Raw genomic sequence first — 27,160 nt, forward strand, 5'->3', positions numbered from 1 at the left:
CTTTGACTAGGCCATTTCAAGACAGTGATAAGGTCTGGTACAGTCCGCTCCATTGCAGTTCTGGCTGTGAGTTTACGTCTGTCGGGAGGCGAACCTCTGTCACTGCTGAAGACGAGCATCCCCTCAGCATGATGCTGCCACCACCACCTGTTACAGTTGGACTTGTGGAGTTCGTGATCCACAGTGGACCTGTGGACAGATTGTCCCGCCTGAGATCTGCGTTAAAATACGGCTGAATCAGTTGGATTGATCACCATGAATCAATTTTTGAAATAATCGTTGAATGGAGTAAAAAAAAAAAAAAAAACACCATAAAATACATTTTACATTTCAGATCAAAAAGAAATATGTAAAAGTATTTTACCCAGAAGTCCTTAAGTGGAATATTTTTAGCCTCACCAGATTCTAATTCTGTAAAAAATTGAATAAAATAAAATAAAAAAAAGCTCATGTTCATATTAAAAAATATATTTTTAGCAGGTGCATGCTTTGTTAGAAATGATCAAGTACACCAAGGAACGCTGTTATTGCATTTTAGGAAATCAGACTTTTATTTTCCTATTAAAAAACAGAATTTAAATATTTGTAGTTTTTAAGAGGTTAAGTGAAAAATGTGAAGAATGTGTCCATTACAAATTGCCTGTTTCAGTGGAGACGCAGATAGTGACGGCCTCCCTGTTACCATGGCATTAAACTGAACAGATGAAGCACAATAGTCCTGCTGTTGCCGCTGCAGCTGATCTAAAGTTCAAGTTAAGACAAAAGGAAGTAAGAAAAATCAAAGATTTTATTGACTCACAGAATTAACGACAAAACATGTAAGAAAAGTAATGCGATCGATAAACAGTGCATGTTGACCCAGGTAGATGATAACCTCTCTGTCCTTTGTGCAGATGCACAAAGGACTTACTGCTCTGTTGCTTTCAGAGGAACAGGCTGGAGGTCAGAGGTCAGTGAAGCTTGTAGAGCAGAGATAAAAACCTCCGTCACCTCAGATCTGTGACCCACGACTCCATCTCCTCCCTTTACCTTCCATCTTCCTCCTCCTCCTCCTCCTCCTGCGTTATCAGTCCGTCTCAGGTGCGGAGGCCTCGGCGGTGGAGCCGGCCGGCTCAGTGTGTGTGAACAGGTGTGTTTGCTCCACTTTATTGCTTCAGATCTCCTCTCAGAGCGGTGGAGCGATCTTCCTCCTGAGAGCTGGAGGCTTTCATCAGCAGGGTGAGCTCAGTGCTGAGCGGTGAGGTTGAGCAGCCTCTTGCTCAGTAACGTGTTGTGCTGTTTCAGGTACTCTATGAGGTCGGCCTGCTTCTCCACCACCTCCTCCAGACCGGACAAGCCTCTGAGACACAGAGAGGACATGCAGAGATTCAGTTATCAAAACACCTGCCTGGTTTTTTTTTTTTCTTTCTTTGGACTGTAGCTGCTTTTCTACTCATTTTTCTACTCATAAATGATTTATTTTATGATGGAGCATAACATGATTTAAATCTACATCCACCACCTTCATCCTTCAGTCGATCTGTAAACCAGGCTTACTTTTGGTGGGAGTTAGCAGATGCTAAGAACGCTTTTTTTCTGTACACACATCTGTCAACTTTAGCATTTTCTTGTTTCCAACTAAGAACGTGGAATTTAGTTGTGTTTGTATGAACTTTTAAATTTAAAGGGGCAGTATTATGTATTTTCTAGGCACATAGAATAATTTTATAGAACAATCAACTGTGCTAACTGCAGTTGCTCTACAAAATGCTGAATATATCAAATATAATTTGAAATAAATTTGACTTGGCAATTTAAAGGCTTGAAATTGGGCCTCTGCCTCCTTAAGAAACTCCTGCTCTTTCTGGAACTCCACCTTCAGGAAGGCATCACAACATGGCTCCTCTATTAACCCTTTAACAAAGTTTTAACTGGTGTTTCACTGAGAAGCAGCTCCTCTGAAGAGCTCAGCAGATGTGCAGCTTCACCAGGTGTTTGCTAATTGCTGCCGGCTAGTCTGAAGGAGCTGAGTAAGTCAGAAGCTCAGGAGATTTCAAACTGCAGCTCAGAGGAGGAGCTTTGTCCTCAAAGGCGGAGCTAGGTCCACCCAGGCATTTTGCACAGCTGAATTGTTGCCATGGGAGATTAAAAGATTTCTCAAACATGCACGAAAGAATCAAAGCAACACTCCAGGAATGATTTATTTTATGATGGAGCATAACATGATTTAAATCTAAAAAAAGTTCATTTTACATAACACTGGCCCTGTAAATGTTTGCCATGTTTTATTTGTTATAAAAGTATTTGATGACAAAACAACAGGCCACTAAACCTAAAACAATGTGACTGTAATGAATGACCGATCCAGTGGATTCCCTCTCTGTGGGGGTCAGCAGGTCAGAAGATGCAATAAATGCTTGTGCAACATATGACAGTAAAGACGCATCTGGAGGTCGCATTTCTCCTACTGGTCACAGAAATATCATATTTAAGCTCCTTTTGCAGAATTCATCTTTTACATTCCCATGTTAAAACTTACGCTTATTTGTATGAATGAATGAATGAAACTGTGATAGATTAAACTAACACTGATGTAGTTAAATTTTCTTACAGGACACAGATTCTCATTAAGATTTAAAATCCAAATCTTATTAAGGGAAACTGCAGATGTTCATTTTCTGATCTGAGTGAATGCTTTGGGTTGTCGCCATGGCGAAAGAGGAAGCTTTAGTGTCAACATGGCACTGCCTCATTCTGAGGAGTTAGCTTATCCTGATCTATCTCTCTCTTTAAAAAAAAAAAAGGTTTTATTGGCTGTTGTGGCCTTTATGTGATAGTGAATTGACATAAAAGTGGGCAATGAGAGAAGTGGGAAGACATGTGGCAGAGGTCACCAGTCTGGGAATTGAACCTGCGACAGCTGCATCAAAGACTAAGGCCTCCATATGTGGGTTATACTTAACCCCTCCGCCACCACAGCACCCCGATGGATCCATCTCTGGAGTTATGCTGCTGCAGGCTAAAGCGGCTGTTGGACAAACTGACCACTTTTCCCTCAACCTGCTACTTTCTTCTCCTACAACTCTGCAACTTGCATTATTTTCTGTTATTTCAGCTGCTGTCTTTATATTTATAAAATGACCCGACCTTGTGGTGTGAGTGTGTTTTGACTTGTCTCAATCATAGAAAGTGCTCCTCGGTCAGTTCTTTTGCTCCGTCTTCTCAAACTCCAACCAATTTCAGTTTTAGTTCTTTTTTTTGTTATTTAGTTACAACAAAAGCTAAAGCTGAACTTGCTGAATGAAAATCCCCCTCAGTTAAATGACCTGATTTTGTGGTGGAGGTGGGCGTGTGTGTGTGTGTGTGTGTGTGTGGTGTACCTGAAGCCGGTCTCGGTCGGCAGGCTTGGGACGCTGTAGGTGTGTGAATGCTCCTCTTGGCTCACGTCTGGTGCAGCTCGCTGTCTGTTGAACTGCATTACTTTGACTATAAAAAAGACACACACAGCGACACATTTAGAGGCTTCAGGTTGTAATCTGAGTAAATGAAGAACATTAATAGCTGTGTTTCCATTGATAACAGAATTGAGAAAACAGAATTCACAAAAGTGCCATGGAAACAGTCAGATGATGATGCTACTGGGGAAAAGATGAAGAAGACGACAGGAAGTGGCAGAAGGATGACTGTGTGGACAGTTTCTTAACTTATTCACGTGTGATTTTAATTTTAATCATTGCTTATTTAATAGAAACACCGCAAATGCGTTTCTTTCGACATTAGCGGAACCTAGACAAAAATTTGCACACGTTTGTGATGGAAAGGCGGCTAATGAGAGGCTTCCAGCTGGAGAGGCTTCCAGCTGGGTGTGAAACGCCTCCCGTTTGTCTCTTTATTGTTTTTCCATTTTTCCAGTCTCACGTGAACCGTTCCATCCTACGCTCAGGAGTCGTCGTCCTCCGCTCCCAAGCCTCAAATTCTGACACCCTGAGAGTCCACCTTAACACTCGGGGCGAGGTGTGGGAACAACCGCAGCACAAACACATGACGGCGTTGCCGGGAACCGAGATAAGAACACGAAGAGGTGTGGATGACGTGAGGAAGGCCGGCGGGATAAGACTCCAGAGTGATTAGCCAGAGGAAACAGAACCCTATCTTTACCTGAACAGTTCAGCTTCAGAGCATCCACACAATATAAAGAAATACTCCACATTCCTGCATAATTAGGTCCTAAATCTATGTGTGTGTGTGAAGCTGCAGTAAGGAAGACGAGACACCAGCTGAAACCTGTCCATGCTTAGAGAGCATTCCCAACTCCTGCCAGTAGGAATGTCACCAAAACCACTTCACTGAGCGACTAGTTGTCCCTACAATACTGCCGTTTTGAGATCATGTTCACTTTACTTAGAGGTAATGGAATAATAATGCTAGAACACATTCTCAAAGATCACAAAAACCTTAAATTCTAATTAACATTTCATACTTAAACTGGAAAACATTTTAAATATTCAAAATAAACTTTTCAGCAAGATATTGGAACTTGTTTTAAGTCAATAATTCCTTAATGTTGATGAAAAAGTTCCAGCTCCACTGGCAGATTATTTTACTTGTAAAATGGGAAAAATATCTTGTTATAATTGAAATGGTTTGCTGGTGGAAATTAAGGAATTATTGACTTAAAACCAACTCCTACATGTGGACAAAAAGAAATTACTTTTAAGTTAGTTTTGTCTTATTTAAACTGTACAAAGATATTTTCACAAAAAAATATATTTTTTAGTGAAAATAAGATATTATTTTTAAAATAATTCTTATTATAATAAGCTCTAAAGTAATTCGAGCTTACCATTTGGAGGTGGGAGCATCACATTGTCCCTTCATGCTTCATAGAAATGGAGAATAAATAGTGAATTTTACTGAAACAGTCCCGACAAGAATTTGAATGGGTGTGTTTTTTAAAGTAAGACGACTCCAAAGACACGCAGCCAAGGAACGTCTCGGCTGGTTTAGGAGAAAGAAAACCAAGCCGCTAAACTGTCCCAGTCAATCCTAAAGGAAAAAGAATGACTGGTGAGGAATTGTGCAGAAGAAGATGTGGAGAAAGAACGTACTAAAACCTCTCTGAGCAGCGCGCCGTAGTTCCTCCAGACCGGAGACCGTGGAGCTGAGACGATGAAATAAGGCTTTTCTACAAAGCGTATAATTCATCTCAGTAAGCAGGTTCTCTGTGCAGTTTCATTCATAACACACTGTATGTGTGTGTTAACTGGGTTGGTAGTGACATCTGGTGTGGAAATCATCTCAACAGAAACCGATGACATGTTCAGTACTGATGTTCCGCGCAGTAAATCAGAGCTAACCACCGTCTGTAGCTGTGTTTCCATCGACCATATGGATTTGACAGCTTGAAAATAAATTTGCTTAATGGAAACACAGCAATTTAAAAAAAAATTTTTTTTTTCGATAAAAACGAAGGATTATTGTTTTGTTATTTTGTAATTGAATCGAAATTGGCTTATTATGCAAAGCAAAACTGCAATGGAATTTTTTTTTTTGCATCACACGAGTCACATGATCCACAACCGGATGTTGCCACTGGCAAAACCCACAAAGAAGACGACAACAGGAAGTGGTTGGAGGATTATGGAGCAGAAGGTTTTTAAATGACTGACTGTGTGAACAAACTTTATTAACATGTAATTTAAATTGTGAACATGTGTTTTTTTTGACATTAGCAGAATATCGACAATGTTTTGTGTGCCTTTGTAATGGAAATCCAACTAGTGACTCATAATAAACGTCACAACTGTTTCAATTATTATGGGAGCTAAACTTCACACCTTCTAGTATCAATCCTGAGCTTTCATTAAAGCTTTCTGCAGCTCGTAGTTGTTGGACATTATTAAACAGAGAACCTTCACAGCGTTTCAATGCCGCCGCCTTTCCTCTCCTCCAAAATCCAAACAGCTGATTATTTAAAAACTCTGTATTTTTCACAGCTTTCATTTCTACACTAATGCCTTTAGTGGACTAACAATGCAGTCTATCTATAACATAAACACTGTCACAGTAGATTTAAACCCAGAAAGGCAAACGCAGAGTGACAGGCGGCTAGCTGCAGCAGGCGGTGTGGAGGAGGTGGCACATTTCACGCCTTCCTGTCAAGAGACTCTCAGATGGTGAGACGCAGTCAGACTGCTCTCATCTGAAGCCTCTGTCACCCACCTGGAAGTGCACATTTCCAGGTGATAACAGTGAAGCTGCAGAAGTGCTAACAGCACCACACAAGTTTAAACAGGAGTCGGAGTACTTCCAGGACTGCTGGGCGGAAATAAACGGGAATCACAGGAGCGTTGTGGTGGTGGAGTGTGGGGTCTGGGATTTTGTTACGGAGAGAATCCCAGTGTGGCCGTCTGCTTCCAGGTTTGACACACTGGACATTCAGACGTGGTTTTCTCTCTGAGCCTCTGAGGATATTGAATCAGTTCAGACTCTAAACTGCCTAAAGTCTTTGCTTGTTTTCCGATTAATCCACTATTCTCATTTGGAAACCTCAGAAAACCTGCAGATATAATAGATCAACAACAGGTTGACTGTAACTGAAATGTTAAAGGAGAAGTATGATGTAAAATGGACTTTTTGGAGATTTGTATTATGTTATCCCCTCATCAAAACCATACCTGGAGTTTTGCTTGGATTCTTTCATGCATGTTTGAGAAATCTTGTATTTTCCAGCCACGCAGAGCCATTTTATAGCACAATCAAGTAGTTATGAAAATGCTATACGTATCAAATATGACTTAAAAAAAATGCCTTGAAATTGGGCTTCTGTCACTATTAAACTTCCTGTTCTGTCTGAAACTCCACCTCCAGGAAGTCATCACAACATGGCTCCTCTATTGACCCTTTAACCAAGTTTTTACCAGCGTCTCATTGGGAAGTAACTCCCAATGAAACACTGGGATCTGCTGAGTAGATGAACAGTTCCACCAGGTGTTTGCTAACTCAGAGCTGCAGTTTCGGAGCTTTTGCCTCACAGAGCAGCCCTCCCCGTCAACTCCTCCGCTACTCAGCTCCTTCAGACTAGCCAGCAGCAATTAGCAAACACCTGGTGAAACTGGACGTCTGCTGAGCTCATTATTTGAGCTACGTCTGAGTGAAACGCTGGTAAAAATGTTATTAAAGGGTTAATAGAGGAGCCATGTTAAGATGACTTCCTGAAGGCTTAGTTTTTAAAGAGACAGAGGTCCAATTTCAAGGTGTTACATTACAAAGTCAAATTTCTTTTAAAGTAATATTTAATATACACAGCATTTTTATAACAACTGAGTTTAAAATAGTTATTTGATTGTACCATAAAATGATACTCTGTGTCTAGAAAACACACAATACTGCCCCCTTAAAAAATTACCAGAATGTCTTTATGCCAAGAAGAAATGCATCAACTATGTAGGGTTATGCTGCAGGTATCAGCATCCTTGCTGGTGCCATGCGCCCTGCGGGGCTCACATTAACTCCGGCGCTGGCAGAACAGAAGGATGTGTTCTAAGTGGAGTCCTTTGAAGGCTTTGATGTGCATGCAGCTCTATAGAGCAGAGTGCATTCATGTTAAAATGAGAGGCAGAAACATACAGAGGAGCTCAAACAATCAGCCCGCATTTCAAAGAGCCGCTGAACGAGGCCTTCCTGTGTGGACTCCATAGCTGCAGGCGTCCATCTAGGAGCCATCTACTGGCGTCAGCGTGAGCTACCAGGACGCGTTGCATGGTTTGACCATGCTGGACCGGCCTGATCTCAGTTGGAATGTGACTGTCAAACACAAACATATACCCCAGAGGAACACCAGACTAGATCAGCTGCCCTGTAAACACAGGGACAATACCTGGGTGGGTTGTGGGAGGGGGGGTGGGGGGGGGGGGCAGCAGCGCTCCCCTTTGGCTAAATTAAATCCTCGTGCCTCTTATCTTTCCTCCGTGGCCGGCTGGTATCTCCCCTGGGCATCTGCGCCCTTCAGCGGCCAAACAAACCTTTAATATGGATTTCCTTTCAATCCAGACTCTTCGATAGCAACATCCTCTGCTCCACCATCTTCAGCAGCAGTTTCCCCATTACACGGCCAACAGAAAAGCTGAAAGGTGAGGCGTCACCTGCAAATCCTGAATCGTTCTAATGCTGATCAACCCATCGGACGGGGTTACTTTAAACTTTATGTTAAATTAACATAAGATGTTTAAATTTAACTTTAAATATCTCTTGAGACTCTTTTCACGTGACAGCCTCTAACATACACATTTTAATGGCTTTTCAACAGGTACATTGTAATTGTAATGTTAATTGAAAGTAACATGCAGTGCAGCCATTTCATTAAATTGCAAACGGCTGCATGACATTTCATTTCCATATGAATACAGCTGTTCCAGGAAGGCCTTAGAGGATATTATGAACAAAGATCAGCAGTATGTAACTTATACAAGAATGTATGTTTGTTTTTTTTTCATGTTATACTTATCTTATATTTTCACTACGTCGTGAAAGTATTAGACAGATAATCTGTGAATAAAAAAATAAAATAAAATAAAAATTGAGCCTCTCTGCCTTTCCTTAGGGTTCTGCTGTCATCTGAACAAATAAGTTGCTCAGAAACGACCAATCACAACCTGGAGGAAGGTTTTAGTGCCATCACTCGCCCTTGTGTAAGCGCTGCTCAAACCCTGCCCCTGAATGATAAGCCTAGTTAGCATAGTCACAGATTACGACAGATATACAGTTTTTCTGTAATGTTACTCGTTTCTCCACCATTAGCACACGTAGCAACGCGTACACAAGGTTGATTAACAGCACTAAGCCCCTCTTCCTCATCCTGACTGGTTGTTTTTGATCGTGTGCAGTTAATTTCTTCAGACAGAAAAACACAGGGAGGTGGAGTAGATCGATCTTTTCACAGATGATCAGTCTCTTATTAAACTGTCATAAGATGGTGATTATTTTAACCAATATGGAGAAAACAGTTTTTTGTAAAAGTTACATACTGCAGCTTTAAACATCCCACAGAGCTCTGATCAATCAAACATGGCTGCCCACATTAGCTAATACGACTAGCACCATTTTTTTCCGTTAGTGCTCGGTTCTACCTGACCTGACTCAGGTCGTCTACCATTACAAGCACCTCAATGTGGGTTTGGTCGTCACGACGAGACGGCCTAAATAACCAGGTGCTGTTGTTTCTCATCGGCCATCAAGCAGAAAAGTGTCTGGACCTGGTTGCTGGACCACTGAAGTTCAGTGTTGCCACCTTGCTTCAGGCTTGGAATACGCTCAGTCATTTCAGGACGCTTTTAAAAACGCCTGGTTTGATTCTAGTAACCGTCTTGTGAATCAACTAGTGAACAACAAACAGCGGCAATAAAATTCCCTTTTTTAAGAAAACTAATTAAAAATGCTGATGAGTCATAGCAGAGCACTCTGCCTTTCTCTTTTAAATCTCCGGGGAGTGTGTGTGAACGGTGGGCGGGGCCAGGAGCTCACCGAGCTTTCAGGCTGAGGGGGGATCCATGTCCTCTGCTTCAGAGGCTACACCAACAGACAAAAACGGCTAGAAGTCGTCTGCTAGCAGGCTTAGGGATACCAACTTCCTCTGAAAGGTTTAATACAAACTTTAAAAAACAAAAATAAATCCAACTTCTAGACCACAGGTATCAAACTCCAGTCCTTGGAGGGCCACTGCCCTGCAACCTTTAGATGTGCCTCTGCTGCACCACACCTGAACAGAATAATTAGGTCAGTAAGGCTCTGGAGAACTGATCTACACAAGAAGGAGGTCATTAAGTCATTTCATTCCAGTGTTTTGTACCTGTGGCAAATAAAAAGAACTGCAGGACAGCGGCCGTTGAGGACTGGAGTTTGACACCCCTGTTCTAGATGAATAATGAAGAATTTGTTTTGCAGAAACTTTTCTGTAAATGTTTGTCATTTTAAGTGCTGTAATTCTGCCAGTTCTGATTTGCTGAGGATGCTCCAATGACACACTGTTTCACTTATAACATGGGGAAAATGTCATGTTCTAAGTCAAATATTCTGACAATGGAGCTAGTAGTTTTCATCATATGAAGGAGTTATTAGCTCAAAACAAGCTCCTATATCTTACTGAAAAGTTACTTGTAAATGACTTATATCAGGTGTACCATTTGCACTAGAAACTGGACTAAAGTACTGGGTAAGAGTTGTGTTTTTGCAGTGAAGCTAACTAAACATAATTAACCCATTTTAGATTTCTAGTGGAGACAAAAACAGAAAAGACAACTGGATGGGTTGGGGAATAATCCTGAAAACTTTGCTGGGTGTTTGCGATAGAAGCAAAGGATGGACCCGGAGCTGAATGGCTGATTGTCATGCTGCGGAGTCTTAGAAAGGCAGGGCGGGTATTGTGATGCAAACATGCTCAGATAGAGTGGGGGAAGTGTGTGCGAGTGTGTGTGGGGGTGCGCGCGTGTGTGTGTTTGGGCCTAATGTAATCTGCTTTGTGTGTCTCTGTAAAAGGAGCTGATCATTTTCTTGTGTTGGTCTTTTCATACGCGACCTCAAGTACAACAAGGAGCGACATGTAAAATGCAGACAAATACCTTAATTTTAGAATCAATTAACAAAAATAGCAGGTTACAACTTGGAACAGAAACACTGTTATGGTGTAAACTTCATATACAGACGTAATAAGAACCCAAAGCAGCATTTTTCCAGAATCCAATCATTGTCTGCTGAGAGGAAATGTTTGTAGATGCATTTCCACAAATGTGCGCAAAACTTTGTTTATATTCCGCTAATGTTGAAAGAACAACATTTTACATGTGTGGTGTTTCAATTAAATAAGAAACGCAATTAGAATCACATGTGAATAAGTTTGTATCACATGATAAGTCAATGATGAAAATGCTGCACCATCATCCTGTCGTCTTCTTCGTGGTTTGTGCCTATGACTAATGAGATGTGAAAAAAGTGTTTCCATTGTGTCTTTGCAAACTAAGCAAAGTTTGATATGGATTAAAAAATAATAATAATAAGAAGAAGAAACATTTCGTCCTAGTGCCAAAACTTATTATGGAAATTGCTGTGTTTCCATTGGGTGAAATTATTTTCTTAATATCAAATTACCAAATTATATGGTCGATGGAAACACAACTTCTCACTCTTCACCCTCCAATTTACATTAAATATACTTGAGCATTTTTACGATTATTTATCTTTCTATGTAGTTATTATTTCTGATGAATCACGATTATAAACTAATGCTACTGTACACAAGTTCCATATGGTTGGGTTTATATGAAGAAGCCAACCTGTCTCTGAGTGAATCAGTTATTATAACACTCAACAAGACGACATAATAATCATTAGAAGGTACCACTCTATGATAAAGGCTGTGGTATCAAAATTTGTGGGTTTTTTTGTTGTCGTTTATAGATGTGAATACAGACTTTTTTATTTCCGAAATAAAAAATGTGCAAGAGAAAGCAAAAGTCTTGAGTTAACATTATTTCTTTGTATTCAAGGAGACATTTTTCATTTATTTGAACTTTCTTTAGAAATTTGGCTTTTGTTTCCCCCTCTTATTTGGAGTTTTTCTCTGATCCATTCAGATCTGAGAGAACTCCTAACCTCACCAGGAACCAGCACATAAAACCTTAGAACTAACCAGCTTTAAAGTGGATCTTTATCCACAGCCACAAAGACATGATTCCTTTTACAGAATCGATGGAAACTTAAAGATGTGGTGGAGGGATGCATCTCTCATGTCCTGCTTCAGATGTAAAAACCTTGAGTATATGATTTTCTAATTGATAAATTTGCAGTGTTCACCATAGTTTGTCTTCTTGCCAAAAAGCTGAGTATCAATCTCAACATCAGAGTCCTGTGATCTACATTAAGCATCAGGTAAGCGGTTAGAGTTTACCTGTGTAGTAAAGGAGGCATGGCATGGCCACCAGAACTTCAACACCCAGAATGCTGAGCATCACAGAGGCGTGGATCGTCTGCGGTAACCTCAGAGCCAGGAGCAGCAGCAGCAGAACATTACCTGGCACACAAAGAAACACAAGCGCGTTACTGCCATCTTGTGGAGAAATTTACCCTTTACAGAAAATTATAAATATTCATATATTGCGATGCATTGGCGACCAGTCCAGGGTGACCCCGCCTCTCGCCCATTGACAGCTGGAGATAGGCACTAGCAACCCCTAAGAAAATGGATGGACGGATGGAGTTTAGATTTTAATTATTTATTTTACATCTTGCATTATTTTTATTACACATCCCCATTTTATGTGACATCGTGGTTGTATTGTAAAAGAAAAAAAAAAAAAAGGAAACGTCTTAATTAGTGTGAAAGCGGCATCTGCGTTTCCATTAGTCATAAAATTGTGCATCTTGAAATTACAAATATAAACTCTCTCAATGCAAACACGCAAATTTCAACAACTCAATAAACTCGATAAAAAGATTTTGCGCCAGGATGGTTTTGGTATGGAAAAAGATGTACAGTATTTGGTACAACTGCAATGGAAACACTTTTGTCACATCACACTAGTCAAGTGATCAACAGTGGGATGTTACTATTAGACGTCCCTTCTGATTGGCTGATAGATGATGGGCGCTAGTGCCATGGCTAAGTTATAAATATATCTTATTTAGCTGTTTTACATCTCTCACGGTCATGATTTCTCATGACTTATTTCAAGAACAAGCTTATTCACGTGTAATTTTAATTCAGTTTCTTATTTATCGTAGTCACTGCGATATCAAAATAGTGTTTTTTTCGACATCAGCACATCATAGACAAAGATTTGCTCACATCTGCAATGAAAACGCAGCTGTGTGCCGTCCCACCTGTTGAATGTATGAGGAGCGGCAGCTGCTTGAGCCTCTGTGTCTGTCTGTAGAAGCTCAGGTATCCCCGGCTGCGGACGCGGCTGTGGTGGTGGTGCGTCCAGACGGTGAGCAGCAGCATCAGCACCCACAGGAACACCTTCCCGAACACGATGACGCTGTCGCCCTGCACGCTGCCCAAAATACGCGAGCACTCCTCCTCCTGGCCGAACTTCAGCACGCACAACACGCCCACACACAACGACAGCACCACGTACACAACCTGAGGACACCAAGAGAACAGACGCAGAAACTGGTTTAAGTTGAGGAATGTTGTAACGGCAACGTAAAACACAAACTATAATAACAGAAAGGTAAAGGTGTGCACAACGTACGTGCATTAGAGACAGGAAGCCAGCAGGACAGGTTGTTGGCACAGACTGAAACTCTCTCCTCATGGCAGACTGGAGGGCATCAGCGGAGATCAGCGGTCCGTCCACCAGAGAGTCCTCCTCTGTGCTCTGCGTCATGTCTGCTGACGAGCCTGCCTGCTGGAGGAGGACGCCATCTTGGTCAAGGCAAAAATGCTTTTTTCCTCTTTTTTCAAAGGTTTTTGGGGGCACTCGTGGGCTTTATTTTTCAGCGTGCACGCAAGAAATGGAGAGTGAAGGAAGAAGTCAAGCAGTCACAAGGTTGGGAATCAAATCCCGGACGGCTGTGTTCAAGACTAGTGGCCTCCATACATTTAATTTAATACCCACTCCACAAATACACCACACCACGAATCGGCTTGTCACAATAACACATTTTGCTGGACGATAAATAGGCCCAGAAGTTATTGCGATAAACGATAATATTGTTGTTCTGAGACCATTTTCAGGTAGAGTAGTGGTAAAGGCATAACAAATGCAAATACACCCACTCAAAAATCGATATAATTTCAATTCTAATGAACATTATTTTAAAGATCCAAAAGAAACAAATAAAACAACATAAATAACAAATCAAATGAATTATGATGGGATGTGATGGGATGATATACTGAAGATGGAATGTCACAAAGAGCAGGAGTTTCTTAAAAAGCCAACAGCCCAATTTCAATGTGCTAAATTGCAAAGTCACAATTTATTTTAAGCCATGCTTGATATATGTAGCATTTTTATAACCATTGGAACTAACAGTCACTTGATTGTGCCTACAAAATACCGCTCCTTTAACTACGGCCTTCAGATTGTTGGTTCTGGTGTCTCTGATCTTCCTCCTTATCTACACATCTGTAGATTGAGGCCTGGTGAGTGACCTGGCCAATCAAACACTGACATCATGGTCATTAAAGCCGGTGTGGGCACTTCTGACTGAGAAAATGGCATGGCTTCCCAACCAACCCCAGAATGTATAAACTTCTTTGATTCTGTACATCTTCCTCCAGACTCTGGGATCCTGATTTCAGAGTTATTTTGATCAATCTTTACTTCTGGCTCTGCGCACAGCTCATGTTTTATTCATCTCCTCCTGATTCTAGCTTTGCTTCACAATAATGATAAAGCTATAGCTTGCATTCATTAATACTAAAGAAGCCCCAATCTCATATTAAGTCCATATACTGCTAACTAACAATCTATCCAGTCGACTGACATTTCTGATTTGAACACTTGGATGGACATTTTTCCAAGAAACTGAAGTTGAGATTTTTGTTAGTTGAACGATCTAATAATCAGTATTAAAGGGAAATATATCACTGGGTGTCTGAGTAAGACGGAGCTTATTCAAACTGATATTGTGGAATCTGATTATAGGCACTAGTAACATTTAAACTCGACATTAGCCTTAAAAATTACCCGGAAATGACAGATAAATATAACCAAAGAAAGCGGGTTATATTTATATTTGTGGGTTCTTCCAGACTGTCCGTCCTGAAAACATAAAGAGTTAATGAAAACTTACTGCCTAAACGAGCCTAAAATTCACCCTGTTTACAACTGACAGGTCGAACTAGCTAACGAGCTCCAAGGATATCTGACTGCAGCTAGCCGTTAACATGGCAACCAGTGACCGTAAAACGACAGGTTACTTACTGCATGAAGAGCAGGTCTCGCTGACTCCATGAACCTAAGATTATGTTAAAGATCATAAAACTGACCAAAAACACACATCTGTGCGTTCTTCCTGATTTTTATTGGCGGTGGGAAGAGCATTGCCGCCACCAACAGGTAAGGAGTAGGGCTACATGACTCAAAAAAACAAACACTACTAACTACTAAACATACAGTACATACATATCCTATTAATTGGTTTCTCTAAAATCTCCTTAGGTGTTAGTGTGTGCGTGTTTAAATAATATTTATTTAATAGGAAAACATCATTCAATCCGCCATCTTTAAACCCAAACTAAAAAGAACATTTTCAGCAACCGCTGCTGATTCTTTGTTCTGTCTGTCTCTGTGTTGCCCAGTGATGGACTGGCGACCTGTCCAGGGTGTACCCCGACTCTTGCCTGAAATGTCTCGCTGGACATAGGCACCAGCACCAAGGGTGTAAGAACACACACACACATATATATATACACTGCTCAAAAAAATAAAGGGAACACTTAAACAGGTGTTAAACACTTAAAGTGTTCCCTTTATTTTTTTGAGCAGTATATATATATATATATATATATATATATATATATATATATATATATATATATATAAATAATCCCAATTAATTACAACATAGTGGCAGCAGGTTGCCCTCAGTCAGAGGACGTGAAAGCCAACATGAAAGCAAGTGAAAACTTATTTTACTGCATTATTATCCTTTTTCACTTCTCTACAAAACTACTGTAAAGTCACCACTTTAGGTCCAATAAAACGAAGGAAAGTAGACAAAAACACACCAGATTAAACTGTTTTATTGATAAACATACACTTGTTATAAAAGACAATCAGAGCTTTGCTGCACTGAGGGCCAACATGGCTGTGAGGTGTTTACACCAAGCTGAGACAGAGGAAAGAATAAATCTGTGGAGAGGCAGCGCTTAGACAAAATAGAAGAGGTTTCAGGACATTTTGATTCGCCAGGAAATAATTAACTTCATGTCACTAAGTACAGAGTGGGTTATTTGGGGAAGTAGTGGTTCTTCAGACATTATTTGCTGGTATATAACTGTACTTTGAATCAAATCACATACACAACACTTCTATATCAGGCATGCACCCACTCACACACATTGTGCCTAGACCCAAAGGTCAAACTGAGTGTACAACACCTCACTATTGCATTCATTACGTAAGGCACTGATTCAGATGCAGTCTGAGAAGAAAGTAAAGCTAAAACATCAAAAACGGGAAAATACTTTGAGTAATTATTCATCAATAACATGCAGAGCCATTTTTGTAAAATGAAACTTGAAGAACAGTTTCTGTAAGTTAAAAGGATTGTAAAACATTAAAATGATTAGAATGGTGTCAAAATAAAATGAAAGGCTCACTGTCCTTCCGAGAAAACACCACAATAACTTATATATGTTTTTATCATGCAAAACTGTAAACACAAAACCAAAATCATGTGTTAAAAGTTAGGAGTAAGGCATTACAATCATCAAGCTACTTTAGGTTATTCAATTTGAATCACCTTGCATCGCATTTGGAAATAATGGAGTCGCATGAGTCCAAAAGCAGGATTTAAGGGGCCAACATTTAATGTTCAGCTTAAGGGTTTAATGTTCAGCGTGTAACGAAGGAAAGTTCAGGCATAGATGTACAAACCCAGAAATATGTTTTTTTCCCCCCATGAGTACATCAATGCCAGTCACATTAAAAACAGGCGTTTACATGTGTACATCAAAAGAAGTACATCAAAAGTACATTGTCAAGAGGTTCAGTCCAGTTTTAAAATAAAACAAAGCAAAAGAGTCTGTTTGTGCAATTCAGAGTAAAAACAGAATATTCCAGAGCTTCCAGGCTTTTCCCGAACAGCCAGACTCATGGTTACAGAACTGGAGTTTATCCCGTCAGCGCCTCCAGTGTTGTAGTTCCAGTTAATCACGTGGTTCTTATAGAGGAGTGGGCTGACCTCTGCCTGCATAAAAAAAGGGGGAAAAAATCAGAAGTTTTGTTTCTGTAGTGTTGTCTGCAGCAAGAGGATGTAAATTTCAAATCTGAATGGATTGAAAAACATGACATCATGTGTTTCTAGTTGTGCCTCTAGAGGGCGCATCTGACAATTCAAGAAGTATTTGATTAAAGGTGGTGTTTCACTGATAGAACAATAAGCCCTAAAAAAAAAAAAAAAACTTTTAAGGAAGAGTTTGCCAAAAAATCTGAAAGTAGAAATCTATTTCTTTTCAAAACTCAAAGGAGAAAAAAACAAGTTTACAATTCAGCTGCTGTTGAAGCAACAATTTTTATTCCAGCCTCATACATTCATCTAAATATTAGATTTTCAGTTTGTTATCAAACTTATAAGGAGGCTGTCAAATGAGACTGCATTTATTCCTTTTAAAGTTAAATTGTTTGTTTTCTGTGATCTAACCACACATTTTAAATGATTCTTCTCTTATAGTGCGATGGCAACATTTAGTCAAATGATGAAGGCTGAGTGCTGCGTCTTATCAAGCACATATACAGCTACTGGATTTTATTATACTTTACTATGTTGTTAATACATTTCAAAGTGATTTTTTTTCCTCCGAGAGCAAAAGTCAAGTGCGTGAAACCAGTGTGTGTGTGTGTGTTTTTTTGATCAATGTGAATGTTTTCCCACCTCGAGATGCGATGTAGCACTCATAACAGCTCAGCAGTCCGTTCCGAATCCTGACGTCGGTCCCTGCTGTAGCGTCACCCAGTTGCCCTTTGCATACGCCACACTGAAAAATGAGATATTTTTTATTTTTCATCTTCTTTTTAGGAGTCTTGGATGACCAAGTCAAACATTTTTCCCGCGAGGCTAAATCCCATTTCAGTTCTAGAAGCAAAGCGTCCAGACTGTATCTGTTGACCAGTGGTAAAGGCTTTCAAGCTCTTCAAAATGTAGTTTTTAGGAGCAAATTTAGGCTTTATCCAATCACCCTCTCTATCTCTACCGCTGTCCATTTGGACCTGCAGAGAACAGTGGTATGAAACAGACCTTAAAACACTGCATGTGGAAAAACAGGCCCAGAGTGTCAATGATCATAGCAGCTCCTCTTTCCAGAGGTTTGGAGCAGCCCGAACAAAGTCGCTTCCCACTGACACACCTGAAACAAACACAGGAAGAAAACGGTGGGCGTGACCTGCTGACGCCTGGACGTCTTCATGCGTCGGTGTGTGAACATTATTTACCTGCTGGGTGACGGAGGCTGAGGTGCTGAAGGGGAGACGTCCTGGTTACCTGCTACAGCATCATGTGATTCTGATCTGAATTACATTTGGGAAGCCGGAAGTTTAGTCACATTCAGTCTTTGATGGCTGCGAACCACCAAGTTCAGTCATCAAATACGAGCTTCTTGTATTTTCTGCGCATGTTTAGGTCTGAATGTATTTCATAGATCTTCTTTAAAGATTTCAGGATATCTGCTCTGCTTTTAAGGATAATAAATGAAAGTAATCCATTAACCAGTAACATAATACTAAGAGTTGTTGCTGCTAAAGAAGGCTCTAGAAGATATTAAATCATGGTCTGAACTCATGTTTTTTTCAGATAGATTTCTTAGTATGGCTACATGGCAACAACAGTGAAACTATTTACATTGTTCAGTACATGTTAATTATTTTAGAACCTAATAAATATTATTATATTCTCATATGTAGAAATACTGTAATAAACTCAGAGAGGGGTGCACTTAATTTTTACCGTGACTTGAGGAAAACACTATTAAACTCTGCATTTATTATATCACCTTTTGACATTTTGCATCTGGTTGGTCTGAGGGCTGCGGTCCAGAGATGATGTCTTCCACATTTCCTGTTTCTGTGGGAGCTGTTCATCACATCCAGGATCTAGCAGAAACACACAGCATAATGTCTCCCATTCACTGCGGTTCACACAAAAACGTGGACATAGTGCTGAGTACGTGTGCTTTATTCTCACCCTGGAAAAAATGAAGCTTCGATGCGTGCTGATCCTCACTTCCTGTGTGGATTTTCTGTCCGTTCTGCTGCAGAGACACGTTTCCTCTGACTGCGGCCTTGTTGTTTTCCTCGGCAGAAAAAGGCGCTGTGGCCATGCGCTCCAGCTGCCTCTGCACTGAGGCTGAGGGACTGAGAGGGGCCACGGTCTCTTCTAAAATTCGTCTTTCCTGGACGAATAACCCAGACGGAGAACAGAAAGAGGAAAATCTAGGATAAACTGACCAAGAAGAAAATGATTTTTGCTTCCAGCGTCTCCATCCATGTGCTCCCACCTCTTCATTGTGCTTCCTCTCCTCCTCCTCCACCTCCAGCTGGGCTTTCTCCCACTCTTTCTTCAGCTTCTCTTGTTCTTTCTGGTATTGTTCCTGATGACAGACACAGTTTATGTTCAATGATAATCATCAAAGGCGAACACTCACTCACACACACACACAAATGTATCACACAGACATACAGTTCTGGTCCATATGTCATGGACATAAACATCATGGTGAGTTTAAGCTTTCCAATATATAAACAGCTGTTTTTCTAGGATGCAGTAATGATCCAACAAACAACATCGATGCATTTTTCAATTAAGAACTGAACTGAAAAGATTCGATTGGTTTTCTCTAATACGTACAAGGCCCAAAAATCTCTCATCTGACACTGGCTCACTTATGGAATACAAGAACTACTCCTAAAATAATGACCTAAGTTATTGACATGGCCATTATTTTAAGAAGTTGGCAATATGAAAGGGACTTTCAATACACAGAAAAGATAAACAGTCAATGATAGTAAAAGTTGCTCCGTGAATTTGGAATAGAACCACGCAAAGTTAGCTTGAAGCAGAGAGAGGCTGAGCTGTTAACAGCTAATGTTTGCGCAACTGTAGCGACTAACCTCAGATAATACAAAACAAGATATATATGACTAAAAAGAGAGAAAAATAAGTTCAAAAGAAAAAGTACCCCGCCCCCCAAAAAACCCAAATAACATTTTCGACAAGAAGAACCCAAACGATTCAGTGACAAAGTAGCGTTAGCTGAAATTCATATCGAGCGCATGGGAACATTAAAGACGGACAAAAATAGTGATTTGTTTTATGTCGTGATATATATGTTGTACGATGACATATTAGAGCCATTGTGGATAGAAAAAAAGAGGAGTAAATTTCGGCCAAAAACCTCAAATTGTCTAGAAAAAGAACTGTAAATCTTTGAACTCCAAAAGTTGAAATTTTGCGAAAAATAACTCAGAAATATTGAGATTAAGCTCATACATTTTCTAGAATGAACAAGGAAATTTCTTGGCTCTAAAAGTTGAAAATGTGCAAGAAAAAACTAAGAAATTTAGACATTAATCTCAGAAATGTTCTAGAAATAACTTGGAACTTTCTGAGTTTCAAAAATTACAATCACTGCACCCTAGAAAAAAGCCCAACTAAAAGTCCAATATGAGTTTTGACAGATCCATCCAGAACATCGTTTCTCTCCAGAGATACAACCTCACGCTGCAGTACCTGTAGGAGGCGCTCCTGCTCCTGCTGCCAGCTTTCCAAGCGCTTACGCTCCTCATTGGGGTCCCAGACCCAGTGATTAACACGTTTAGCCAAGTTCAACATGGGGGTCTCAATCTGACCAGACCCAACCAACAAGCACACCAACACAAAAAAAACACACATGTATACGAAGCAAAAGGGACAGAAAGAGAGGAAAGGTGAGGACACAAGTCTGACTACAGCGACCACTGGAGACGAAAGGTCAGGATGGGGTCAAATCTGAGGATGGAGGAGAAACAGAAAGGAAGAGACGGAGCTGAAAACGTAGAGATACTTACAGTCACGCTGCTTTCCTCCAGCCCCTCTGTGGAAAGACGAACATGTTAAACATCCTGACTGCTGGAGGAAACAGTACAAAGTTTTCAAGATGACTGACAGAGAAGAGCAGATTTACCGGAGACACTGGGAGAATATTCTGGTAAACTGCTGGGTGATTGGACAGGCTGAGGATTCTCTTTCTCTGCTGGAGTCTCAGTGGCTCCATCCTGAGGGTTGCATTTAAAATAAATAAGCTATTAAAGCCAAAAGACTCCAGATATTTGCCTCTATCAGAAAGTGAAGCAACAACAGTGAAAGACTAGAGAACTATGACAGCGTGTTAGGGCCATTGTACATGAAAAAAAGAGTAGATTTCCACCAAAAAATTCAGAAATCTCAAACATTTTCTAGAAAAAACAAGGACATTTTTGAGTTTGTCCTACATTTTTCAGTAGAACATTTCTGAGAATAATCTCAAAAGTTTTTCAACTTTTGAAACTCAAATGTCCTTTTTTTCTCTCCTGAAAATTGTTTGGTATTAATCTAAAAAATGCTGAGTTTTTTGGCAGAAATGTACTCCTCCATTTTTTCCCCATCTACAATGGCCCGGACACACTGTCATTCTAAAACACTTCCTGACCATTGTGGTGATCTTTTCAATGTGCTGTTCTTGCTGAGGTCGCTGTTTTCTGTTCATGTAAATGTCAGTTAAAATATCCAAATAGAAACCAGACACCTGCTTTACATGATAAATTCTCCCAGGGAAGAAATTAAAGTGATATAACAACAGATCTATGTTCTCTACTGTACAGTTTCTCACATGCTAACATACTGAAGCTAAAAGCTAACTAAGAGGTGGAGGAAAGAGCTGAGTCTACAGGAGGCTGGAAAGTATTCCGCCTCCTCTGTATTCCTTCTGTTTTTCTTTCCTTACATCATGGAATTTAAACGTTTTGTTCATTTTGACTGAACTACACATTAAACCAGCTCAGAGTTCTTTAGTGCCTTGCAGAGACATTTACACCCTCTGAACCTTTAACCTTGTTTTTCTTGCTAGCACAAGCTGGTACTGATCCAAACTGACTGAACACTTTTCTTTTTTAAATGCAGACATAAACGTACTGAATTACTAATTTATCTGAAAACATCTTCACTAGTACATCACATTTAAATACACCGGTAGCTTCATGAGCTCGGTCAAACATATAAAAACAACTTTAATTTGCTCAGTCAATGTAAAATAAATAATAAAAACTGAAACTGAAAAAAACAAAACGTTGACTACCTTGGTTAAAAATAAACTGCAACAAACTTTCTTCCAAAAGATTCAGAAAGAACAATTAGGAATTTTAAATATAATGTAAGACTAAATAATAAAACATGATGTCACTCAGAGCTCTAAGTATAGAATAAGACTGAACAGATCTGCCCTCATGGATCAGACACATTATCATCGATACCCCATCTAGAATTTCTTTCAATACCAAGACCGATTCAGATATTAATGTCTGATCTCTAATCTAAAAACTTGAACAAATTTCCATCTGGGTTTGGGCTGCACTTAGTCACTCTGTGGGTCATAAGTTCATGGGTCATCTGTAGTGTTTGTTTTCAGTCTTGGTTACGTCATGTTATGTTCTTGGTTATGTTCTTCTCCTTGGTTGCTGTACTCAGAATATGACGAGATGAGATATAACTTTCTGGCCCTCCGGAACAACACGAAGTCACTTGTTGGTTTTATCTCTGTAAAATCAACCACTGACCACAATAATGCTAACTTTGACAATAAATTGTGTTGAAGCTTTGTTTCTGCCTCCAACTTATTAAAACATATTCAACAATCTACTTTAAATTGTAAAACTGTAGAAAAAGCGTGATTATGAAACTACCTGAGCGTCGTCCTGGACGTCCGGGTGGAGCGGCTCCACGTGGGTCTTTGTAAGTTCTGTCACGATGGTGGTGGTGATGATGCAGTTTCGGCCTGCGATCAGGGAGTTGATGGCGGAGCCTGAAGTCGGGGTTGGCCTTTCGGGCAGTGGAGGCTGCTGCTGCTCTGCGCTGTCCTCTGGGGGATCCACTTCCTGTGTGTGCGGGGAGGAAACGGCTGGGTTTTCCTGTAGCGGGTCCAGAAGGGAAGCAAAGTCCTCAGCTGTGTCTCCGTTTAGCTGCACCGACCCGTCCAGCTGACAGGAAACAGAACAGCAGTTAGCATTTACACAGTACATATTTGATGCAAGGTTTTAAATAAGCAGCTAATTTTATGCTAATATAATAATTAAATATCTGAAATTCTGCCAAACCTTTCCTGTTTTATCCAGTTTTCACTCCACGTTGTTTTTTACTTTTAAGAAGTTATGATGCACAGTAGCAAAACCTGAAACTGCTGCCGCACAAGTTACTCAACAGGTTGTTGAGTGAGTGAGTTAGGTGATGCCTCCAGCCTTGCTTAGCTCGTTGTGAGAGGCGGAGCAGCTAAAGCCTTTCTTATGCCTACATCTCCCAGATGTATACTGTTATTGATTTAGTGTCCAGCCCTGCTGTAAATCCATCTAAACAAATATTTTCTTGAAATGTTCTATCGTTTAGTTGATCTGGATGTTTGGTGGGACTTGGTGAAAAATAAAATCGTCGTCAAAATCTTATCAAAATCAGAAAATTGATGGTCTTCAATCAAACTCCAACGATGCTGAAATCGTTTTCCTAACCAATGTGTTTGCTTTTCTATTGAATTGTGCAGAATCAGTCTCACGTTTAGGGTGAAAAAGGTATTAAAGTAATTTACTAGCATCTCATTTTTATGTCAAAATCATATTGTCACAGTCCTGAGATTCACAGGATGAGACGACAGAAACGCAGCGCTCCTACCTGTTGGACCTCCACATGTTTGTGTTCAGGAGGAGAACACCTGGGCGGGCAGTAGGGCTTGGCCGCCAGCAGTGGGAGCGGTCTGGAGGGCGCAAGGGAGGGGAGTTTGTGTTTGGGTTGAGGTGCAGCAGCAGGTTCAGTGGGGGACTGAGGGGCTTCTGGGTCTGGCTGATTCTTATGCTCATCATGAGGGTCTGTCAGGTGGGAGGGGGGCTCAGGAAGCTGTTCCGACTGGAACTTCTCACTGTGTGAGTTTGTGTCTTTGAGTTGGAGGGCATCTGGTGCAGAAGAGCTGCTGAGGTTCACACCAGGCTGATGTTTTTCATGACTGTCCTCTGTCTGTCCACAGCGTTCCTGTTCGGTGAGACCGTCTGTGTCCTGCTGGCTTGGACGCTCCAGCCTCTCTGAGTCATCGGCGCCTGATGTCTGGCTGTGTTCCTGCTCTGTCTGGTTCAGGAACTGGTTAGGTTTGTTAGTGCTTCTGGGCAGCTTCAGGCTGTCCAGTGTTGCATCGCTGATGGTGAAGCGGAGGGCGTAGCGCTGTAAAACCAAAGCTGCCTCCTCTGGAGTCGCTGCTTGTCTGTACGCTTCACACAGCTCAGCTTCCCTGCGTTCTCTGAGAAACAGGAACCAAGACAATTTAAAGGGGCAGTATTATGTGTTTTCCAAGCACATACTGTCATTTTATAGCACAATCATGTTCCTACTTCTTCAGTTGTTATAAAAATGCTGTATATATAATAAGACTTACAAAGTTTTTGTAATTGTAATTTAAAGCCTTGAAACTAGGTTCCTGTCTCTTTAAGAAACTCCTACTCTTTCTGAGACTCCCCCTTCAGGATGTCATTACAACATGGTTCCTCTATTAACCCTTTAACAATATTTTTACCAGCTTTGCCCTCAGAAGCAGTTCCTATAATGAGCTGAGCAGATGCTCAGTTCCACCAGCTGTTTGCTAATTGCTGCTGGCTAGTCTGAAGGAGCTGAATGGGGGAGTATTGCTTGGAAACTGCAGCTCTGAAGAGGAGCTTCATCCTCAAAGGTGGTGCTATATCCGCACAGGCATTTTGCACAATTGAATGGTTACCATGGAGATTATAGAATTTCTCAAATATACATGAATGAATCAAGGCAACACTCCAGCAATGTTTTTGATGAGTGAATAAGATTAGAACATGAAGTGAAGCTTAAAGAATTTAATTTTACAGAATACTGCCCCTGGGTGGGTAGAGTAAGAAGTACAGTGTAGTAAAGGTACTCTTCAATGTACATTTTTTTTCAAAATGTTACTCAAGTAAATGTAACTACCAGTAGTTGCTGCCTAACTCTGGCTGTAAATGTGATACTCTCATGTTTAAAGTAAAACTATCTTACACTTACTTCTCCTCCACGATCTCCTTGTAAGTCTTAATGCTCTTCCTCTTATTGCCATCCACTCCGTTCCCCTTCATCCTTTTCTCCATCCTCTTCCTCTCCTCCTCCTTTTTAATCAGCTCCTGTGACGTGCTGCGGCGGCGGTTCTTCCAACGGGCCAGGTCCTGAGACAAAAGTTCACAGCGTCCGTCAGTTTCAGTCTGCTGAACGCTACCTGACGCACGCCGTTTGAGGACAAGAAGAGCCTCACATCCTGCCACTGGTCCTCCTCTTCCACGAAAGCGTTGCACTGCTGGTGCATGCGTTCGAATCGTGATGGGCTCAGCGAAGGGAAGTGTCCCGCCTCATCCTCGTTGGCCATGTCTCCCATACTCGCACTCCTGTAAATGGAAAAAACCCAAAAAACACTGAGGATTTTGCCTGACAAAAATCACATGTGTTGGTTTTTCTTGTGTTGCACACAGTTTGGAGCGATGTGTAGCGTGCGATGATAAACAATATGCAGTCCATACTTAAAAAGCAGCAGGCAAAACAAAAAATTGTACTGAACAACAGAAACGACTGGCAAAAAACCCCTCAAAATCCCAGCAAGACATATTTGAAGGAATTTACTGATTTCAACCTAATAATCAGAATCACCTTCAGGATTATAAATGTATAAAACATTGAGTTACAAATTTTTTTTTTTGGAAGTTGTCTATGTTTTTTCAACTGAATTAGGACTATTTTCCACAGCTGAATCTGGAAATGACATCTATTTTTCTCAATCAGGTCAGGATTTTATTCTAATGTCATTTAGAGAAATCTGATACTCTGACTGAATTTATGACATTTTGTGACATTATCAGTTCATTTCCGTTAATATTTCTCATCCAAAAAAGGTTTTAGGAGAAAAAAAATAGTTTTCTAACAGAGTGTATACAACTAATGTTACAACATTTATTTTATACACTCTGTTGGATTTCTGTAAATTGAATAATAAGGGTAAGTACATGTAAAAAATTCTCCGTCTCTTTTCTGTCCTGATGGAATCTCTCCTCCTGTTCATCACTCATTGATCCAGATTCTCAGGAAACCGATCCATAAGTGATAACAAGTCCTGCATTTTGATGCTCATGTTGCTCCATAGTCCAGAATATTGTCCTGATTGCATAAAACCAATGTGATTTTTTAGTTTACCAATCCACCATGACCCAAAACAGTTGAAAAACCCCAGACTATTTTTTTTATGTTGATCATTGTGATCCATCCGTCAGACTATCAGTTACAAATTAACGCGTTACTGAAGTCGCACCACTTTTTTCAGTAATGAGTAATCTAACGTGTTGCTATTTCAAATCCAGTAGTCAGACTACAGTTTCTTATCGAAACCACTTTGAGTTACTGTGAGTTACTATTTTAGTTTTATTTCCTCTACGCGTCTTGATCGCCATTTCTATGTGACAGTTATCAGCAGCGACAGAAATGTAAACAATGGAGAGAGATGCGCATTTTGTTGAGTTTCGGTCGCCAAGTCCGATTATTATTTAGCGGCTTTGGGCTTGTTTTTTTATAAAGTTGTTCAACTGTCTCTACAGCGTTTCCATTGACCATAAAATTGAGCAAATTGAAATGACATAGTGTTTTTTTTTCATTGGCAGATTATTTCACTTATAAGGAATTACTGACTTAAGACAAGCTTCTATATCTGAAAAGTTCCTTGCACGTTAGTTTTGTCTTATTTCAAGAGGACCGAGGTATTTGCACAAGAAACTTGAGAAACATTACTACACATCTTGTGTTTTGAATAAATGAATCAAACGTTGTGGCCCAGCGGTAGCAATGAACAGTCATGAACATGGTTCCAGAACGCTTGGGTGTTGCACACGGTCTTTGCAGTTTGTTAACCAACACGTTGACATGCAGCCCATGCATATGTCACCATGCAGGACGTCAGTGAGAGCGAGTCGGTGAAACTTACTCGTTGTCTAAGAGAAAAGCAACTCGTCGGCTCACCCTATAACAGCAGCAGAGGGGAGAGTTTGAGGATAACAGGAAGGCACGCCTCAAAGAAGAAGGTATGGAAGGTGAAAATGAGACAAAGTTCAATTGTTTCCATCATTGATATGAAGACATGAAGACGAGCCGAGCAGAGAGAGCAGCTGTGATGTCAGTGCTATTGTCCTGTTGGTCAAATCAGAGAAAAGATGAAAAA

The 27,160-nt window shown here is 40.5% G+C and overlaps 2 protein-coding genes across 8 annotated transcripts in view; both read right to left on the bottom strand.

The window, feature by feature from the left end:
• Positions 1-769: 769 nt before the first annotated feature.
• On the bottom strand, positions 770-15,043 carry tmem192 (transmembrane protein 192). Of its 3 annotated transcripts, none has more exons than XM_028019060.1 (6): positions 14,907-15,043; positions 13,227-13,379; positions 12,853-13,114; positions 11,921-12,043; positions 3,360-3,465; positions 770-1,339 (listed from the first exon to the last, which is right to left on the bottom strand). In XM_028019060.1, exons 1-6 carry the CDS (start codon positions 14,934-14,936, stop codon positions 1,225-1,227), a joined length of 789 nt encoding a protein of 262 aa, XP_027874861.1. In that variant the 5' UTR covers positions 14,937-15,043; the 3' UTR covers positions 770-1,224. The 3 variants fall into 3 exon arrangements, with proteins under 3 accessions (XP_027874861.1, XP_027874860.1, XP_027874859.1); XM_028019059.1 differs by having other exon boundaries at positions 13,227-13,382; XM_028019058.1 differs by having other exon boundaries at positions 13,227-13,461; positions 14,907-15,018.
• Positions 15,044-15,711: 668 nt separating this feature from the next.
• LOC114144545 (LIM and calponin homology domains-containing protein 1-like) overlaps positions 15,712-27,160 on the bottom strand; it is a 33,547-nt gene continuing 22,098 nt past the window's right edge. For 3 of the 5 annotated variants that reach the window (XM_028017486.1, XM_028017487.1, XM_028017484.1), the window contains 15 exons: positions 26,927-26,962; positions 25,217-25,346; positions 24,973-25,130; positions 23,593-24,208; positions 22,617-22,910; positions 20,864-20,954; positions 20,748-20,773; positions 20,431-20,544; positions 19,199-19,291; positions 18,886-19,093; positions 18,695-18,794; positions 18,138-18,212; positions 17,944-18,052; positions 17,581-17,683; positions 15,712-16,896 (listed from right to left, as the gene is read on the bottom strand). In XM_028017486.1, the coding sequence (XP_027873287.1) occupies positions 16,871-16,896; positions 17,581-17,683; positions 17,944-18,052; positions 18,138-18,212; positions 18,695-18,794; positions 18,886-19,093; positions 19,199-19,291; positions 20,431-20,544; positions 20,748-20,773; positions 20,864-20,954; positions 22,617-22,910; positions 23,593-24,208; positions 24,973-25,130; positions 25,217-25,346; positions 26,927-26,962 (2,179 nt within the window). In that variant the 3' untranslated portion in view covers positions 15,712-16,870. The remainder of the gene's footprint in view (positions 16,897-17,580; positions 17,684-17,943; positions 18,053-18,137; positions 18,213-18,694; positions 18,795-18,885; positions 19,094-19,198; positions 19,292-20,430; positions 20,545-20,747; positions 20,774-20,863; positions 20,955-22,616; positions 22,911-23,592; positions 24,209-24,972; positions 25,131-25,216; positions 25,347-26,926; positions 26,963-27,160) is intronic. The other 2 variants (XM_028017485.1, XM_028017488.1) reach the window with 2 other exon arrangements.

The sequence above is a fragment of the Xiphophorus couchianus genome, chromosome 5, assembly GCF_001444195.1.
Source record: "Xiphophorus couchianus chromosome 5, X_couchianus-1.0, whole genome shotgun sequence".
NCBI classification, from domain to species: Eukaryota; Metazoa; Chordata; class Actinopteri; order Cyprinodontiformes; family Poeciliidae; genus Xiphophorus; species Xiphophorus couchianus.

What these genes read in the sequence shown, in the direction of transcription:
- tmem192 (XM_028019058.1), bottom strand. Translation starts at nt 14,962, where the DNA reads ATGATCTTTAACATAATCTTAGGTTCATGGAGTCAGCGAGACCTGCTC. An exon ending in CGAGACCTGCTCTTCATGCA is followed by an intron (nt 13,462 to 14,906) that starts GTAAGTAACCTG and finishes TGAAAAATAAAG; the next exon opens with CCCACGAGTGCCCCCAAAAA. An exon ending in ATGCCTCCTTTACTACACAG is followed by an intron (nt 3,466 to 11,920) that starts GTAAACTCTAAC and finishes TCTTTTTTATAG; the next exon opens with TCAAAGTAATGCAGTTCAAC.